We start from the raw sequence: 16,341 nt of genomic DNA, 5'->3' as shown, positions 1-16,341 counted from the left end.
TTGTATGGCTTGCTAACCCTTCCCAAGTATTCCTTTAATGTGAGACCGACTCATCTTTAGTATCATCTGTTGTACGCCCTCCAGAGCTCGCCCGGCGTTCTTCTTTGCTCCACAGCACGAATCCCAATTAGCCAGCCCAATACTTTCGCAGCGAACAGCACAACAAACGTCATGAAATACTCAACCGATCTCTCAACATACCGATACGCAAACTTCTGCAACCTAGACTGTCCCCCCAACACGCCCCCTAACCCCACAAACACCGGCCAATTATCCAACTCCCAAAATATCACAAACAACTGCAACTCAACCCACCAGCTTCTCAGTACTTTCTTAACCACCCTCTGCGCCCCCGACAGCACTTCGTCATCCACAACCCCCGCAATCACGCCATTCAAATTCCAAAAGAATAGCGGCTTCCCCAGATCCGCCGGGTTCGTCCACTCCTCCACAACAACCTCGTCATCCACATCTGCTGGCTTGACATACCGCACGCCAATCGTTCTTCTCACACCGTAGTAATTCTCGGCGCGCCGCCACTCATGTCTCGCATACTTGGGCACTTCGATAACTAATCCTGCGCCGGAGGGTTTGCGCTGCCCGGTGCCGATGTACATCTCCCCGCCGGCGGCGGCGCTGAGCATCATGTCGGACCCGTCGAGATGCAGCCAGATCGCGCCGCGCAGCAGGTGCAGGTACTCGGTGTGAGCGGTGTGGAAGTGCAGGCCGGATGTCCAATGTGAGTGGCGGGGGAGAGAGATTGTGGTTTTGGGGATCGGGTGTGAGGGAGTTGGAGGGGTGTCGGGGATGTGGTATGCGACTGCTGAGGGACCGGGGCGGAGGATAGGTTGGGTGTTTGGGGGGAGGGGGAAGAGAGGGAGGGGATTTGGAGATGGAGTAGGGGGGGTACGGGTTGTTTGAGTGCGTGCCATGGTGGGTGTGGCGTAGTGATGTTGATGAGTGAAGATGTGAGGGGGATGTTGAGAGAAAACGAGTGTATATATAAATGTATACATTTTGCTTACAACAATATTTAATTTCTTATTTCAAATGTGTCTTCTGGCGACCTGCATCACTTCTTTGTAGTTAGTCAGGCTTCTTACTTGTATTTGGGCTGACGATGGATGACAGATGCCTGATAAGGATGATGGAGATGAGCGGAATGAAGCCGCACTGTGCATTTTGCAGCTCATGGCGTTTTGATATACCGACACAAATCTGAGAAGTATCAATGTAACAACGAAAGTTCTCGACCTCAGATGCCCGACTGGTACATTTATAGCTGTCGCGTGGGTTCACTCGCAGCATTGGCCGGATCCAGGCTAGTGTGCTCGACTTGCGCGTGGTCAACTTCCAGACAACCACTCCCTCTAACATCAATTTAGCTTTTCCAACAACAGAGTCGGCAAGTGCGAACCGAAGAATGGTTCCGTTCGCATAGCGCGGCTAGTCGATCCCAGGAATGCATGCGTCAAGCTGACGATGAAGCTATCGCTTGCAGGGTTCTTTCCGCTCTCGTTCGCGGCGAGCCTGCTAAACTTGTTGAGCTCAAATCGTAGGACAGGTCAAAGAAGTGCCGCGCACTGGGTGTCTTGAACGAGTGTAAGTTGAAGCCTGGACATTTGATGGTAAGCATGGTGTTCTCCTTCCAAACCACTTCAAGGCCTCCTTTCCCCTCCTTTCTCGAGTCCAGCTTTGTCCTTCGTGCCACGGTGGTACGCTGTACATAGTTACATATTTCCTCAACGTGGCGATATAGTCCCCCTCGCGACGATCACCTAGTTCTGTTTGTTTGCGGCCTCTTAGTATGCGAATTCCTCGCTCGAAGCACTAGTGCTCGTAAACACCCTTCAAGGCCTGAACTACTGCGGCGTTGTTCCAACCATTCTCTCACTACACACATACGCACCCAGAACTTCAAGATGTTAGAGGCTCCCAGGGTAGCGCTGAATTAGGCTGACAATTATGCAGGAAAACTGTACCATATCCCACGGATCCGAAGCTTCCTCGGTCGAATTCCAAGCTTTCGACCAGGCCAGCGAGGTTTTCGGGAACGCTGAAGAGCCTCTTCAAGAAGAAGGAGAAGAAGCCGAGTGACCAGGAGGTCTGGATGATGTATGCGGGAACCATGTCGTGCCCCGTTCTCACACCGCCTGAGTCTCAGCATCGTACACCACCTGAGCCGGAGGAAGAGCCTGTGGATGATTCATCTGTAGAGGAGACGCCAACCAAAACTCATCACCGCCGAGTCTCATCTGCAGTACCATCCAAACCACTTCCCATTCTCCCACTCGACACATTCCTTCCGAAACACGACATCACTAACTACGAAGCCGCGCTGGAGAAGGCGGTTCAGGAGCTGCAAAACGACTTTCAGTCTGGCGCTCGACAGCTTGCAGATGCTTCTCTGGCTCACCTCGCTCACATCAGTGAGATTGGCGCATCTGTAGCGACAACATGGGGCAAGTTCTGGGCTATCATGGTCCACGCAGCGAAACAGCTTGGACAAGCACGACCAAGCATGAGTGCCGCCATTACTTCATGTTTGCTCCGCACACTCGAACGAGTTGCCAGGCGCTGGAACGACGAGACTGAGAAAGGTCAGCGAAACACAGAAGACCTAGTCCGTATCGCTCGAGGCCTGCTAGAGGAGATCCGAACAGAGAGACGCCAAATCAGTGCACGCTTGGACGAGACGTTCGCTGTATGGCTCAAAGAAAACTTCACCCAAAAGCCGCCTTCCGGTGTGCCATTCATCTCCGGCCCAGGCATTCCATTCAACATTCCCACGCCCCCCAAAACTCCAAGGACCATTCGCATCCTGACACTCAGCAATTCGAGCACAATTCGTTCCGTCATACTTCATGCTTTGGCAGCTCTGCCAACTTTCGACTTCCACCTTACCATCCTCGAGTCCCGACCGCGCTGCGAGGGCGCAGACATGGCATCGCACATCCTCTCGGCCGCCACTGACAAACAGCGTATCGCAGTCCGCATCGTCCCCGACAGCGCTGTCGGCACCGCCGCACGCAACATCGACATCGTGCTGCTTGGCGCTGACCGAATTTCGTCCGCCGGCGACGTGAGCAATAAGTCTGGCTCGCTGGCCGCCGCGCTTTGCGTCAAGCAACTCAATTCCAACGCCGCGGTCATCGTCGTCAGCGACATTGACAAGATCGCCGCCCCGGAACTCGAGGAGAGCGCGCGAGAGAGCCATCCGGCGCATGAGTTGAGTTCGGCCTGGGCGCCGGACACGCGCAACAAGCTCGAGGAAATGGAGAAGTTGGAGGTGTTTGGCGAGTGGTTTGAGTGGGTGCCGGCCAAGTACATCGACATGTACGTGACGGAGCTGGGCATCCTGGACATTGAGGATGTAGAGCGCGTGGCAAAGGAGATCCAGCAGTTGGACGAGTACATTTTCCAGAAGAAGAAGGATGGCGAGGGTAGTGCGAGGACGTCGACGGAGGGAAGTTCCAAGGAGGGATCGGTGGGGGATAGGGAAGTCGAGCATCCGGTGTGGCGGTCCGAGGCTAGGACCATTTTCTAAATGTAACAACAAAGACTAGCATTTAGGCGCATATTAGGGCTGGGTAATTGGGCGTTAGTAGGCGTCTTTTTGGTGAATTTCAAGAGTATATCCTATGAAACGCCCTGTTCCGCATTTGAACATGCTGAGATATGCAAACCAATACCGCTCGGTAGAAACACCGTCCATGTTCGTACACTTTTGCCCACGCGCCGAATCCCAGCTCCATGTCACCGAGGTATTTCTCATCCCTGCCACCAGTATCTCGCCGTCTAGATGAGATGCTTGCTTCTGAAATACGCCCGCAGGTACATGACCTGCCACGCACCCAAGCCAATCAACATTGCCATCGTCCCAATCGCAAACCACTTCACACGCTCATTCGTGCTCTCATTCGTATCCCTCAGCTTCTGCTCACGGGCCCTCAAGTAGTCCATCTCAGTGACAATCTCGCCGACCGTCTCCTCAATGCGCCTCAGCTCCGCCTCGACAGGCTTCAGCTTCTCGCCAGCCGAAATGGCGTTCCAGTCCTTGGCATCGGCTCCTATGTCGATGTCGAGCTCGACGTGGCGCGGCTGCGTCGTCTTGGACGCGCCGGTGAAGACGTTCTCGAAGCAGACGTCGAAGGCGGCGTCTTCGTGGGCGGTGAAGGCGTAGCGGTTTTCGCCGACGACGTCTTTGGGGCGGTGGTAGTCGTTGCCCATGGAGTCGCGGATCTAAGTTGATTTATTAGCCCCAATAGCACGGGGTGAAAGGTAAAGGTGGATGGTAGGGTGACGTACATGCATGTCAACTCTCTGACCATCTCCTCTGTATCCGTCCAAAATCGCGGTCACGACGACCAATTGGTCCTTTGCACAAAAGTTGCGCACGCAGCGCTCGTACTTGGCTGCATCGTGGGGGGAGACGGGGTGCAGGTCGAATTTGAGGGCGGCGGCGAGGGGTAAGAGGAGCAGCAGCACGCAGCTGACGAGTCGTGATATCCGATCCATGGTGTTGTGAATTGTCAAGATGGTCGTGGTGCGAACTGTACAGGTGTCGCAGCAGGGATGCGAGAGGCCAGATGGGCCGCTAGGCTGGGTGGGGCAAGCGTGATGGACCCTTGCTCGAGGATGAAGCGACCCCTCGATGCTCCTTCACGAGGTTACTGAACATGAACAGAATCCAATGCATGCTTCATGATAGTACTGCAAGGGTATTCTATGAATAGAATTATGCTCCCCCCAACGCCCTTACACCAGACCGATCACAGCTAACCTCAGACGTCTACTACCAAGCAGTCGTGCCGCCGTCCATCTTCATGTCATGCCCAGTCATATAGCTTGATGCCCTCGACAGCATGAACAGACCTGCAGCTTTATACTCCTCTGGTGTGCTCAGTCTTCCGAGCATACTATTGTTCTCCCACTCGGCTCGATCTGCTTCACCCCTCCTGAAGTTCTCTTCGACCATCGGTGTCACGATGTGACCCGGGCTCAAAGAGTTGACCCTAATACCACCTTCGCCATCCTCATTAATGCGTCCCCACTCCATAGCAAGATTGCGCGCCAGCTGGACGACTGCAGCTTTCGAAGAGTTGTATACGGGCGCCATGAAGCCTCGGTTTGCAATCGTTCCACTCATCGAAGCCACGAGGCATATCGAGCCTTGGATCTTGTACTTCATCATCTGCCGAGCGCAGGCGCGTGCGGAGAGGAAGACGCCCGTGTAGTTGACATCCATCATCTTCATAATGTCCTCCTTTCTTGAAGTCGAGAGCGGATGTACATTGTTGGATGGCTGCTGCTGCAATCAAGCCGTCCAGCCTCTGCTGCTGTGCTGCAATTCCAGAAATGCACCTCTCCATGTCGGCGTCCTGCGTCACATCGACCTGGTGGTATTCCAGGTCACCGCTCGATCGGTTCTTGACCCGCGCCTTGGCCTGGATGAATGCTTCGGATGGCTCAGCAGCACGATCGAGACAGTGTACCTTTCCGCCCGCCTCGACGAGCCCTTCGGCCATGCAAAGACCTAGGCCACGTCCGCCGCCTGCTCATCTGTCAGCTTTTATCGAAAGCAACGCAAACCGCTCTGGAATGTGAGGAGGACTGGATGCTGCACCTGTAACCACGAAGACTCTGTCTTTCATGTCGAATTGGCTAAACGTCTTTCCTCCTACGTTCTCTCCCTTCTCGTATGGAACTTGTGGGTATGTCATGTCCCGGTGTGATGCCAGGCTTCGACATTGCACAGACGATGTGAGGGGTTGACGTCCAACTGTCAGCGAGGCAGGACGTGCAACGCGATGCAGCATCATTTTCGTTCGTACAGATGCCATTGTCTCCGTTCGATGTTGTTGCTAAAGCGAAGAACCACGTGTTGATGTTCACGAGAACCTAATTCTTCGAAGCAAGTGCGTCCTCAACAAGAACAACAAAGGCTGCGATAGCCCATGATGTAATTCCTCGTCGTCTGTGTGACTCCTGCCAATTGCCATACCTTGGCTGGAGCGAAGCATCGTGCCTTCTGTGGGCACACGATTCTGTCATTCGCCTGCGCGGATCATTTGCAGTGTCATACACAGCATACGCTCGACGATCCTTGCCACCTAAAAACCTGTTACGCGCGCCACAATATCCTCCATTTCGTGGCTGACATGCTTCCCGCACATGCAACAGATCTCACGATGTTGTCAAGAGCATGGGCCAGTGGGGCGACCGCTGCGGGGCGCGGTGATCCACAAGGCTACGGGCGAGGACTCCGGTTGGTCCTTGATCTACGACACACTTCCATCATCGTGACTTTGGGAACTTGGCTTACTGGTTGCAGCGATTTTCCCATGACAGTGGAAGATGCAATTTGGTAAGTTTTGCATTGCGGGAATTGTGGGGTAGGCCGTTGGGGCGGGCGAGGGACGCGTCATGTTGAGAAGAGCGTGGATGCGAACGTTGGTTGTCATGTGCAAGAGCTGGGACGAGAAGTGAAATCGTTTTGGCTCCTCATAATCCCTGACACGAAACTCCAAAAAGTTTTCAGCCACCTGCTCTCGTTCGTGCGAACCCCAACCTTCGCCGGCTGCATGGCCAGCGTACAAGATGCCAAATGTTATAGCAGACATATCAGGCGCAGCAACCTGCGTGCCCTATGTTCGCTGCCAACTCAAGAAGGTGGCGGCGTCAGTTGGGGCGCAACAAAAGCCACACGCCACATCTGTCCCCTGGTTGGTTATCGCTGCAGGTGAAAAGCAATATGCACTCAGCCCTAGCCATTTGCCGTTCTAAATCATTCTCATCGGGAGCACTCAGCCTCATGGGTCATGCAGGCTGCGTTGTCACAGAGTCCTCCATTCTTGCAGTCTACTTGATGGCTCTAACCACGCTCCAACTTTATTGTTAGCCTTCTCTCAGACATAATTTACATTTTGCGCAGCAAAGAGCTTTCTTTGACATAAAAACATGTTTCGTCCGTATGGCGATCCTTCATCCAACGAGACTCTTTCATGGGGCGCGGAACCACGGTATCGAGGCACTTACTCGATCTTATCGAGTTGCATCATTACCATCGGCCTTTGCGTCTGGACTGCAGTCCACCTTAATGTTCCGGAGCATGGCAAGGTCGTGCCACAGTTTTGGCGAAAGGTGAAGTGGTTGGCTATTGGGCTTTTTGCGCCTGAGATGGTGAGTGTAAACCCCAGAAATATCTGTGATTTCTTGGCATCACTTCGTTGTATGTGACTGATCAGTTCAGGTGGCATGGACTGCCTTCCAACAAAGACATGAAGCCCAAACTATATGTAATGAGCTGAGAGATTGCGTCGCTCAGCCACCTCTTCCCTCTATACTACAGACTGTTTGGCGTAGACTCAGAACCTCTCTCGAGTGGGCCATGGTGTGGAAGCAAGGCACGAACCAGGAAACGACAAATGTACGTGTTGGATCTGCGATCGCTGTGGCAATTCTCTCTGATGATGAAAGACCGAGACGCATCATGCCGAAGAAGGACGTCCAAGCAAACATCACCCGTTCACCTTGATCCATGGCCATTACATTGCCATGGGTGGACTCGCAGTCGATACCGCAGGCGCCCGGGATATCTTCGTTTCCAATTTCGCCAACCGACGATCCTTGACAAGCAATGGTCTCAGCCTCCTTCTTGACCACAACCCAGCGCTATTGCCGGTCCTATCTGAGGAAGAAATCCAGGACAAGAGTAAAGCAAACGGCTTCGCGAAGGTGCTCGTATGCTTGCAAGCGGCATGGTTTTGCACTCAAACCGTCATACGTATCACATCACACTTGACGATCAGCATACTGGAACTCAATACTTTCGCACATGCCCTATGTACGCTGTTGATATTTAGCCTCTGGTGGGACAAACCGTTGGACGTCACAGAGCCCACCTTGATACGAGGTGAAGCTGCGCATCCTTTCATTGCACTCATTCACGTTCTCGATGACGACGGCTTTGAAACCAAAGGCTACTGTAAAGACTACCTGAATTCAAGTCATTGCCGGAGGTGTCCACACAAAGTGCAAGTGATGTGTTACGATATACCATCAAACATTCCTTTTGCAATCGATAGAGATTATCAAAGGGAGAAGGAACGATACGAAGTTGAGGCCCCCCTACCAGGATTCATCCGCGCTATTGAGCTAGAGCCTTTTCACGGGTTTGCCGCAAGATTTGTGCGCCGTAGGTTTCCGCACAACCGTCCCAAGTTCTACCCATTTGTCGATGTGCATCAAAGCTTCATAAAATGTTTGGAATTGGCGCGTAGTGGTGCCAGAAGAGATACGCCGTTGCATCGGGGCAAGTACTTACAGGAGCGCGTAGAGAATATATCCTGGCCCTTCTTAGGAAAGGGCGAGACTGGAACCTTCTTACGGCAATCAATTACAGGTATCACAATCGCTGGTTTCTTTTACGGAGGCTTGCATCTGACAGCTTGGAACGCACCAATGCCACACACGGCCAACTTACTGTGGAGGGCGGGGGGTGTCCTGATAACCCTCTCTGGACCTGCCTGCTTGCCGGTGGCCTTCTATCACTTTTGGAAAGGTCACCACGTTCGGAGATTTGTTGACACATGGTCTATGAAGCTCTTGAGATGTTCTGTCATCTGCCACATTCTTTTGGTCACAATCGGCTATGTAGCCGCACGCATCTTCCTCGTCGTCGAATGCTTCATCAACGTCCGCCACCTACCCGCCTCAACCTTCGAAGTCCCTCAATGGTCGCAGTATTTCCCACACATATCTTAGTCGGCCGCGACTCTATCGTCTTACACACAATACAACCATTCCATAAAATCACTTTGCATTTCACTTCCGAGCTGTTTGTTATACATGCAGCACACATATTCAAAAACGAAATCTAGTGCACAAGGCCAGATTCGAACACACGCACAAAAAAAGAAACCCACAAATTACACCTCGTAAATTACCCCGATTGTAGAACCAACTACGACATGGAGACCTTCCATGGCGACCTGTCGTGGATTTCTTGAAAGTCTGGGGGATTGTTCGGGATATATAGACGAGGAAGCGTCGTCGGGTGCGCGGATTTGTTGGAGTGGGGCTGTGTACCAAACGCAGAGGTCTGGTGAAAGGAGAATATGTAAGATTTTGATAGCACTGCGGATAGTCACCTAGCTACCAGATTGTCAGGAGCTATACACAGGGCCTTGCCGTCGCAATCGAAACCTAGATAGCTTCAGCGAGTGGGTGCTTTTCGTCATAGTGCAACAAGGCGGTCTCCAAGGCCTGGGAGCGAGTTGTGGATCGTGTAAAGTCAACATATACGTTGAGTCAGACGTAGATTCACGCTGGATATATTGCTCTGGCAAAAGATTACATGTAAATTTTTTGAAGCATTTGGAACCAACAAAATGACCTTTCTTAGGTATCTTGATTCAAGCAAGCAAATTGATCTGTTGTAGACAACACTGAAAGATGGCCTCTTTCCATAGACACCAAAAAACGCCACGCCAACAACGCAAACACCCGCATCCGCATTGCCTTTATCTATCCAGATCGCAATGCAGTTTATACAGAAATCGTTCTCAGCAGACAGCACTATCCAGGTTTTCAAACAGTGAGGGATAGTACATGTAGCTCAAATCGTCGCATCCTCGGCTTCATATTCGCTGTCGTTGCCGGTGGTAATGGCGGCACGCTTGCCTGAGCCGCCGTACAATTGCTGCATAACCTTTTTCTTCTGCGCGTCTCGGACACCCTTGAGCAGTCCGTATGTGCCTGATAGATCCTGCAATTGCTGCTCGATGCCAAAGCTGTTGCTCTGCGCGCGGCGGATCAGCGGGCTGATGAGGTTTTTGCGCGTCTTGTCGAGCTGGTCCTTGACGCTGCGGATGATCTGGATATGGCTCTTGAGCTCGAACTTGTTCGAGAGGGTCGATGCGCGGACGTCCTTGAGGAGCTTGAGGTTCTTCTCGTACTTTTTGATCTTCATCTTGTTCTTGATGTTGGTCCGCCAGAGAGAAGCGAGGAACTCGTCTTTCTTGTTGGCGAGAGAGTCTTCTTCCTTTGCGACGGAGCGGTGGAGGGTTTGGAATTGGCGGTCGACGCTTTCGAAGATCTGGAAGAGGGTGTCGGCGCGGGCGAGCTCGCCGGCTATGTTCTCTTCGAGGGTGGAGAGGAGATGGTCGAAGGTACGTTGGAGTGTGTCTTTTGAGCGTTGTTGACGAGTGTGACCGAGAACGTCGGTGACTACACGGCCAACGGTGGTGGGTGAGCCGTTGCGCTCCAGGACGCCAATCTTGCTGAGGCCGCCGTGGATGTTGCCAATGACTGTGTCTACCATGCCAATACTGGGTCCCTGGATGCTTTGTAGCTCGCGCTTGGTCCACTCCATGGTCACAAGGATACTGCTTGAATCAGTAGGTGTCACCCTCCATGACATGGTGGTACCTACGAATCGATGTCTCCATCAACGTTTGTAAAGAAGCTCGTGAGCTTCTCGGAAAGCATTCTTAAGCTGTCACCCAAATCGTCAAGTTGGTCGATGATGATCGTTGACGCTGACATGTTGGTCGCGCGCACACTCTCGCCTAGATCTTGCACTGCGATGCTCGCCTCTGCCAACTCCCGCGACCGCGGTATCACATTTTCTGAAGCATACATCAACGGCTCGAACTGCTTCGCCATACCTGCGACGTTGGCGATATCTGGTATTAACGTTGCCGTCCATGGCTGCAATAGTAGGTACGAAACGAGAATGGCGACGAGGGTGCCCACGACATTGATGCGCGATCGTGTGAAGATGTTGAATCCATCGGAGAAGGCTGTCACGGTATCTTCAAAGGGTGCAGTGCGGAAAAGCGTCTCGCCGCGAATCGCAAAGCGCACGACTGCTCTGATTAGTGACGGTTCTGCGCGCATGTGCTCGCATATACCTACATCCTTCCGACTGCGTCCCGTCGTCATGATGCGACACGGCCATGTCATCCGCACCCGCACCGGTCTGTGGTTCTTCTGACGGGCTCTGCATCCTCGAGGCGATATTACGGGGCATATATGATTGCTCCTGTTCTGACATGGGTTCGGGGCTGGTTCGCGGTGTATGCTTGAGGGGAGACTCGGGCAGTGGTATGCGGGACGGCGTGATCTCGCGTTCGAACGGGGACCTGCTTGACCGGGTCGCGCTTTCACTCAGATGTGACTTGCGCAACCACTGGTTGTTCGACTTCTGCCATGCTGGGGGCGCCCACGGCCCATCTGATTCAGCCTCGGACTCGGGCTCCTCCTGCGGTATGCTCCATCGCGACGAGTTCATGTTGGAGCGGGCGCTGTAGGCTGAATGTTGCATGCTGGAACTCCGCTCAGGGTCGAAGGCCTCGAGGGACGCGGTCAGTGACGGTATGTCGTGGTCGTAGAAGCTGCCGCGACTCGTATCCATCATGTCTGTGATATTATGGGCTGGTATGTAGCTGTCTTGGAGGAACAAAGGCGACGTCGGCGCAGAGGCGGGTTCACGGTCGTGGTACAGGGTCGTTGGGGCTCTGCCGGCACATGGGAGGCGCCTTGTGACGCGTGAGTGGGAACGTGCCTAATGGTGCCTGGCGATAGCGGAAAATGTGTCTGAGACCAGTTCGCCGATAGTGAAAGGACGTCCATCCCCACGTCCATGCAGTGATCGGCTAATCCTTCGCCCAAAGACGACCGGCCAGCGTGCATGCCAGGGCTCGAGTGGGGTGAAACGAGGTGGCTGGGGAATGGGAGATGATTGGGCATCGTCACTCGGCCTAGTGCGGGGGAAGGCGACCGCGTTGACGACCTGCAGCAACGCGTCTGAAGGGACCCTTGCGTGCGAATCGATATCAGTCAGGGCACTGAACAGTCTCCAAAAGCCCTTCCATATGCTCGTCAGACACTGCCAGCGCATGTTACAACGCAAGACGCTTCTTCAGACAGCACCGGTGGTGTGCGGCGTTTCTGGCTTCTCATTGGTCACTTTAGCATATGTCATGTATGTGAGACGACTTCCACCAGAAAAACTTTAATTTGTAGCTACGATTGCTCTGAAAGGTAAGGGAGAACATCGTAATTTTCAGATCCACAGTATACTGGAAGAAGGTTGAAAAAAGAACATGTCGGGCAAGATTCGTAACAAGAACAGGCAAGGAAAAGCATGTTGAGATGCTCGAGTGGCGTGTTGGAACATTTATCCAAATGTCCTGACAGCGGTGTTGAATTTGCTCTCAGTCTTCGAAGCTTGATAAGCAAGCATGCAGGCTAGTGCCTGATGTATCTCAATATAACACAATTACCCGTAATGGGACATGTGTGCGTTTGAGATGGTCAATGTCTACAGTACACTTGTATGTACTGCGAACATGACCCGATATCTATCCATGCATCCAATAAGGATGTTTGATAGTGAGATGCGCAACCCAAGGGTTGCTGAATGGCTCAGTGTTTCCATCGGTATGGTCGGAAAGTCTGTATTGTATAGAAATTGCATGCATTCGGAATACATGAGACGGTGGAAGTATGAAGTCCAGTGCTAGAGGTAGTACATGGTCTCCATAAGAGCTGGATTGACGTCCCTCTGCCACTCGGTGTCAGAGAAATTGACAGATCCGTCGCCCTTGAGTACTCCTTGCAAGTAACAGCGGCCACGTTCGCACAGCAGGTCGGCATAGTACGCTGGCGGACATATGCTGACAGAGCGAGTGGCTCGGGCAAAGGTGTAGCACAGGCTATGTGTCAGGCTCTGCAGCTGGTCGGCGCCAAGCTTGATGTCGTCCTTGAGAACGACATAATGGGCAGGCTTCGAGGTACCCTGCAATCCTTGATGCGCAAGCAAGAAGAAGTCAAAGAGTTTCTCGCCAGTGACACCACGGTCTACGACTGTGCCAGGCTGTGGGTTACCTGTCTTTCCATCGGTGTCCTCCTCCTTGGTCGGATAGAAACGCGTGTGATGGCGCTTACCAACAACGACTATGGAGATTTTCGGATGGTTCTTCTCGGCACCGTACAGCCTGTCGAATGCTTTCTTGAAGGCCGGGTACTCTGACTCCAGCACGATGCGGTACTGACCCTCCGAAACTCCGTCTCTGTATACGATGACTTTGTTGGGAAGCTTGTTCCCGTTGCGCTTCTGCCAAAGCTTGAGGCGCTCTACGATCATCTCCTCCAACTCTTCTACCATCTCTTGACGGCCTCGTTGGGTGCGCATGCTTGCAGGGAATTGCGAGAACAAGCTATCGACAGATGCAACGACACCGGCAACACTAGGCGCGGAGTCCGAGCTTCCTGGGGATGGGTGAGTGACATCGATACCGAACAAGATGGTCTGCGGATCCAAGGGAGCCATTCTCTTCAGCTCGACCGTGTGGTTAACACCTCCAAGTTTCTGATTGAACTTCATCGCCACATTGGCGAAGTATTGCATCTGACCCTTCTCCTTGGAGAACTTGCTGCCAATATTGCAAATGTTCGGCACACCAAGCTTGCAGTCGCATACGAACTTGATGCAGTCATATAAGACAGCATTGTCGCTTGGTAGTATGACGAAGAGGAAATTTGGCTTGGCCTTGAACTTCTTCCTCAGGGTGTCCATAATTTCCTGCTGGATTTTGGCAACATCCTTATTCTGCAAGTCGTTGAAGCTGACGTCCATCGCGACAGGGGGCTGAACGGGTCCAGGGTTCAAACCGTAAGTTTCCAAGGTTGCTCGAAAAGCAGTGAGATGCTGCATAACGCCTTGCATGCCTCCATAGATGGTGTCACGATTGCCGGAGTTGATAACCAACGTGTTCCATGAACCCAAAGTCTTGGCCACGCGGAACGGCTTCGCACCAAGAGCGCGTGGATCCAGATTCCATGCACCGTTTCTAGGGTTACACGTAGCTGAAGCTCTGTACAGCAACTGTGGCGGCGGAAGGATTCGACCAGGAACGGTCATGAGGTTCGGGTTCACCTTGATTCCGAAGACACTCAAGGCTGTATTGAGACCATTCGCCACTGGGTGTATCTTTGTGACCTTCAGGCCATCGCTGGTGATGGACTCGGCGTTCTGGTGAGGTCGACGAGCAGCGAAACGGATCATCTCACTTGTCTGGGGACCGAGCAATAGTCGCTTTGCCAATTGTCCTGGGAGAACAGAGCAAAGCTCAGCCGGAATCCATTTCGCATCTTTCATGGTGCCGTAGTTAACCAAGGGCGCCTGCGCCGCTGAGAGCCTGATGTTGTAGGCTGTTCTAAAGTGCTCTTCAACTGACACCTGTTGTACGGATCCGTCTGCGCTTGTTTTGGAGAACTTGACATTTGTGGCATTTTTTCCAAAAGGAGAAAGGTCACCAATCACATGGACTTTCCTCTTCGTGACGGGCTTGCCATTTTTGTCTCTTTTTGGCTTCCCACCTTTCTCGGTCTCCGGTATGTAGTTCGTCTCGAAGCGCAGCTTGCGCACGAATGTGGCCAGCCTCCTGTACTGCATCGCGTTTGGTGGTGGAGGTCCTCCAGTGAAGTCCTTCATCACGTCAAGTAGCGGGCCTGGCTTGTAGAACGCTCCTGTTGCAACGTTTACGTTCACCAAGATACGATTGACGCTTGTGCGAACACTGGAGAAGTACCCGCGTATCGCCTCTAGGCCACCTCCAAGGGGTGCGACTTGGAGTTGTGGATGCTTGCCAAAGGGGTAGAACTTGTTGCCGCTAGCTGTTGCAATATTGCGGTCGCTGCTCGGGCCATGTGCCATGATGACGTTCAAGGCCTGAATGGTCTCCAACTTGAGCGGATAGTTCGAAGTAGGTTGGGTCAAGTCTTTCAAAAGATCCTTGACAGACACAGTACCAATGTCTTCTACCAGTGCTGTATGTGTATTCTTTCTGCGTGCCAGTTTCACGCGATCTGGCTCGTCTGCTGCTTGAGCAGGTAGTGGTTCTCCATCCGCTGGGTACCACTCGAGCTTGTAGGATGCACGCTTGTCCTCTAGCGCAATCTTCTTTGGGGTGACCAGAATCTGAGCCCAGTCACTGGCAATCGGAAGCCCAGCGAATGGAGGCATTTGTAACAGAAGCTCCACCAAGCGCTTCTTCTTTGGCTTTGGGAGCTGATTGTCAGGCTGGAACGCAAGTGAGTACCTGTACAGTTCGGTCTCGGCACTGATGCCCTTCAGCTCGAAGTAGTTCGTGTAAAGAACGATCGCTTTGCCGTTCACACCATACGCAGGTCGGGCTGGCAGTTTAATTTCGAGGGATGACGCAGCTAGTGCAGAGCTGAGGTCGCCTTTGACCATGGCATTCTCTAGTTTGGTGACTTCGGCATCAGGCTGAGGGATGCTGGTGCCGCTGCTGCAGATTGTGTCAACGCCATGACGTGAGCGCACACATTTCCATGGTCTTACCCAAAGACTTTTGGGCCTTCAAAGCCTCCTCGGCCACCACGGAAGCCACCTCTGTCGCCGCCACGGAAGCCACCTCTGTCACCGCCGCGGAAATCACCGCGAAACCCCCCTCTGCCTCTGTCACCACCACCACCTTCGTAGCCTCCTCGTCCTCGACCTCCGCCGCCATCGCCGCGTCCACGGCCTCTGAAATCACCACGACCGCGGCCGCGATCAGCCATAGCTGACTATGCTTGAGTGATTACTTGGAAGTGCACTTGAGATATTGTCAGGCTTGGAGCATCTTTGTGGAAAGTCGTCACCGGACAGTGCAATGTAATAGAAAGAAGAACTCAACGGCTGTGACGTGCGTGTATTTGATGGTGGGCGAGGCCTTGGTAGGCCAAGCACAAAGGAATGCCTCCCGAGGTCGCCACAATGTCGACGGATGAGACAAATGAAACAAGACATAGCGATCAAGAATGGAAATACAGTAGAACACTGCAACGCAAGATGAACAAATGGACAGAGATACACAAAAGTTGTAGAAAACTTCAGGCTAAAGAGGTCACTCACCTGAGCTGGGGCAAAGAACTACGGCCACGGTAAGACCGACAGCCTGTTCAGAGTGACCCAATTGATGTCTTCTCAGGCTCCCGTTGAATCGTGATTCTACCGAATGTATATGTGGGAGAGAGGCACGGTGTAGGAAGGAACGTTGACTGGCAGCAGCTTGTTGCGGAGGTTCGTCGGGCAGGCTGAGGCGCGCTAACGCGTGGGTGACGGGAAGTTACGCCTATGCAAGGGTACGCGTTAAAGCCGTAAGCACCAGTTCTGTAAGTGAAGGTGGTGTAGAATTGTTTGATAAGACAGCAAGAATGAGGTGCAGATCATGAAATATGAATTCAGCTAATTCTTTGCGTCTGCCTTGAGATGGTTGTTGCGCTCAGAAGTGGGGTAGAATTTGACAGCACCAGACAACCTGTCAT

General features: G+C 52.8%; 9 protein-coding genes across 9 annotated transcripts; 3 read left to right on the top strand and 6 right to left on the bottom strand.

Annotated features, from left to right (window-relative positions):
• Positions 1 to 62: 62 nt before the first annotated feature.
• Positions 63 to 1,193, bottom strand: SNOG_06574 (hypothetical protein; the record flags this gene model as incomplete). The annotated part of the gene is made up of 2 exons (XM_001796889.1): positions 63 to 820; positions 1,175 to 1,193. 2 exons carry the CDS (start codon positions 1,191 to 1,193, stop codon positions 63 to 65), a joined length of 777 nt encoding a protein of 258 aa, XP_001796941.1.
• A 772-nt stretch (positions 1,194 to 1,965) lies between these two features.
• Positions 1,966 to 3,547, top strand: SNOG_06573 (hypothetical protein; the record flags this gene model as incomplete). The annotated part of the gene is given in 2 exon segments (XM_001796888.1): positions 1,966 to 2,043; positions 2,063 to 3,547. 2 exon segments carry the CDS (start codon positions 1,966 to 1,968, stop codon positions 3,545 to 3,547), a joined length of 1,563 nt encoding a protein of 520 aa, XP_001796940.1.
• A 251-nt stretch (positions 3,548 to 3,798) lies between these two features.
• SNOG_06572 (hypothetical protein) lies at positions 3,799 to 4,518 on the bottom strand (the record flags this gene model as incomplete). Its single annotated transcript, XM_001796887.1, has 2 exons — positions 3,799 to 4,242; positions 4,309 to 4,518. The coding sequence occupies 2 exons, from the start codon at positions 4,516 to 4,518 to the stop codon at positions 3,799 to 3,801; spliced, it is 654 nt and encodes a 217-aa protein (XP_001796939.1).
• Positions 4,519 to 4,795: 277 nt separating this feature from the next.
• On the bottom strand, positions 4,796 to 5,257 carry SNOG_06571 (hypothetical protein; the record flags this gene model as incomplete). Its single annotated transcript, XM_001796886.1, has 1 exon — positions 4,796 to 5,257. One exon carries the CDS (start codon positions 5,255 to 5,257, stop codon positions 4,796 to 4,798), a length of 462 nt encoding a protein of 153 aa, XP_001796938.1.
• Positions 5,258 to 6,186: 929 nt separating this feature from the next.
• Positions 6,187 to 6,623, bottom strand: SNOG_06570 (hypothetical protein; the record flags this gene model as incomplete). The annotated part of the gene is made up of 2 exons (XM_001796885.1): positions 6,187 to 6,281; positions 6,326 to 6,623. The coding sequence occupies 2 exons, from the start codon at positions 6,621 to 6,623 to the stop codon at positions 6,187 to 6,189; spliced, it is 393 nt and encodes a 130-aa protein (XP_001796937.1).
• Positions 6,624 to 6,960: 337 nt separating this feature from the next.
• On the top strand, positions 6,961 to 8,766 carry SNOG_06569 (hypothetical protein; the record flags this gene model as incomplete). The annotated part of the gene is made up of 3 exons (XM_001796884.1): positions 6,961 to 7,182; positions 7,253 to 7,429; positions 7,480 to 8,766. The coding sequence occupies 3 exons, from the start codon at positions 6,961 to 6,963 to the stop codon at positions 8,764 to 8,766; spliced, it is 1,686 nt and encodes a 561-aa protein (XP_001796936.1).
• An 853-nt stretch (positions 8,767 to 9,619) lies between these two features.
• On the bottom strand, positions 9,620 to 11,419 carry SNOG_06568 (hypothetical protein; the record flags this gene model as incomplete). The annotated part of the gene is made up of 3 exons (XM_001796883.1): positions 9,620 to 10,388; positions 10,436 to 10,871; positions 10,921 to 11,419. 3 exons carry the CDS (start codon positions 11,417 to 11,419, stop codon positions 9,620 to 9,622), a joined length of 1,704 nt encoding a protein of 567 aa, XP_001796935.1.
• A 1-nt stretch (position 11,420) lies between these two features.
• SNOG_06566 (hypothetical protein) lies at positions 11,421 to 11,573 on the top strand (the record flags this gene model as incomplete). The annotated part of the gene is made up of 2 exons (XM_001796882.1): positions 11,421 to 11,442; positions 11,470 to 11,573. The coding sequence occupies 2 exons, from the start codon at positions 11,421 to 11,423 to the stop codon at positions 11,571 to 11,573; spliced, it is 126 nt and encodes a 41-aa protein (XP_001796934.1).
• A 953-nt stretch (positions 11,574 to 12,526) lies between these two features.
• Positions 12,527 to 15,594, bottom strand: SNOG_06565 (hypothetical protein; the record flags this gene model as incomplete). The annotated part of the gene is made up of 2 exons (XM_001796881.1): positions 12,527 to 15,320; positions 15,374 to 15,594. 2 exons carry the CDS (start codon positions 15,592 to 15,594, stop codon positions 12,527 to 12,529), a joined length of 3,015 nt encoding a protein of 1,004 aa, XP_001796933.1.
• Positions 15,595 to 16,341: the final 747 nt, after the last annotated feature.

This window comes from Parastagonospora nodorum (assembly GCF_000146915.1).
Source record: "Parastagonospora nodorum SN15 chromosome Unknown scaffold_9, whole genome shotgun sequence".
Taxonomy (NCBI): Eukaryota; Fungi; Ascomycota; class Dothideomycetes; order Pleosporales; family Phaeosphaeriaceae; genus Parastagonospora; species Parastagonospora nodorum.
Note: the sequence above shows the minus strand (reverse complement) of the source record. Positions and strands in the feature narration are given on the sequence as shown.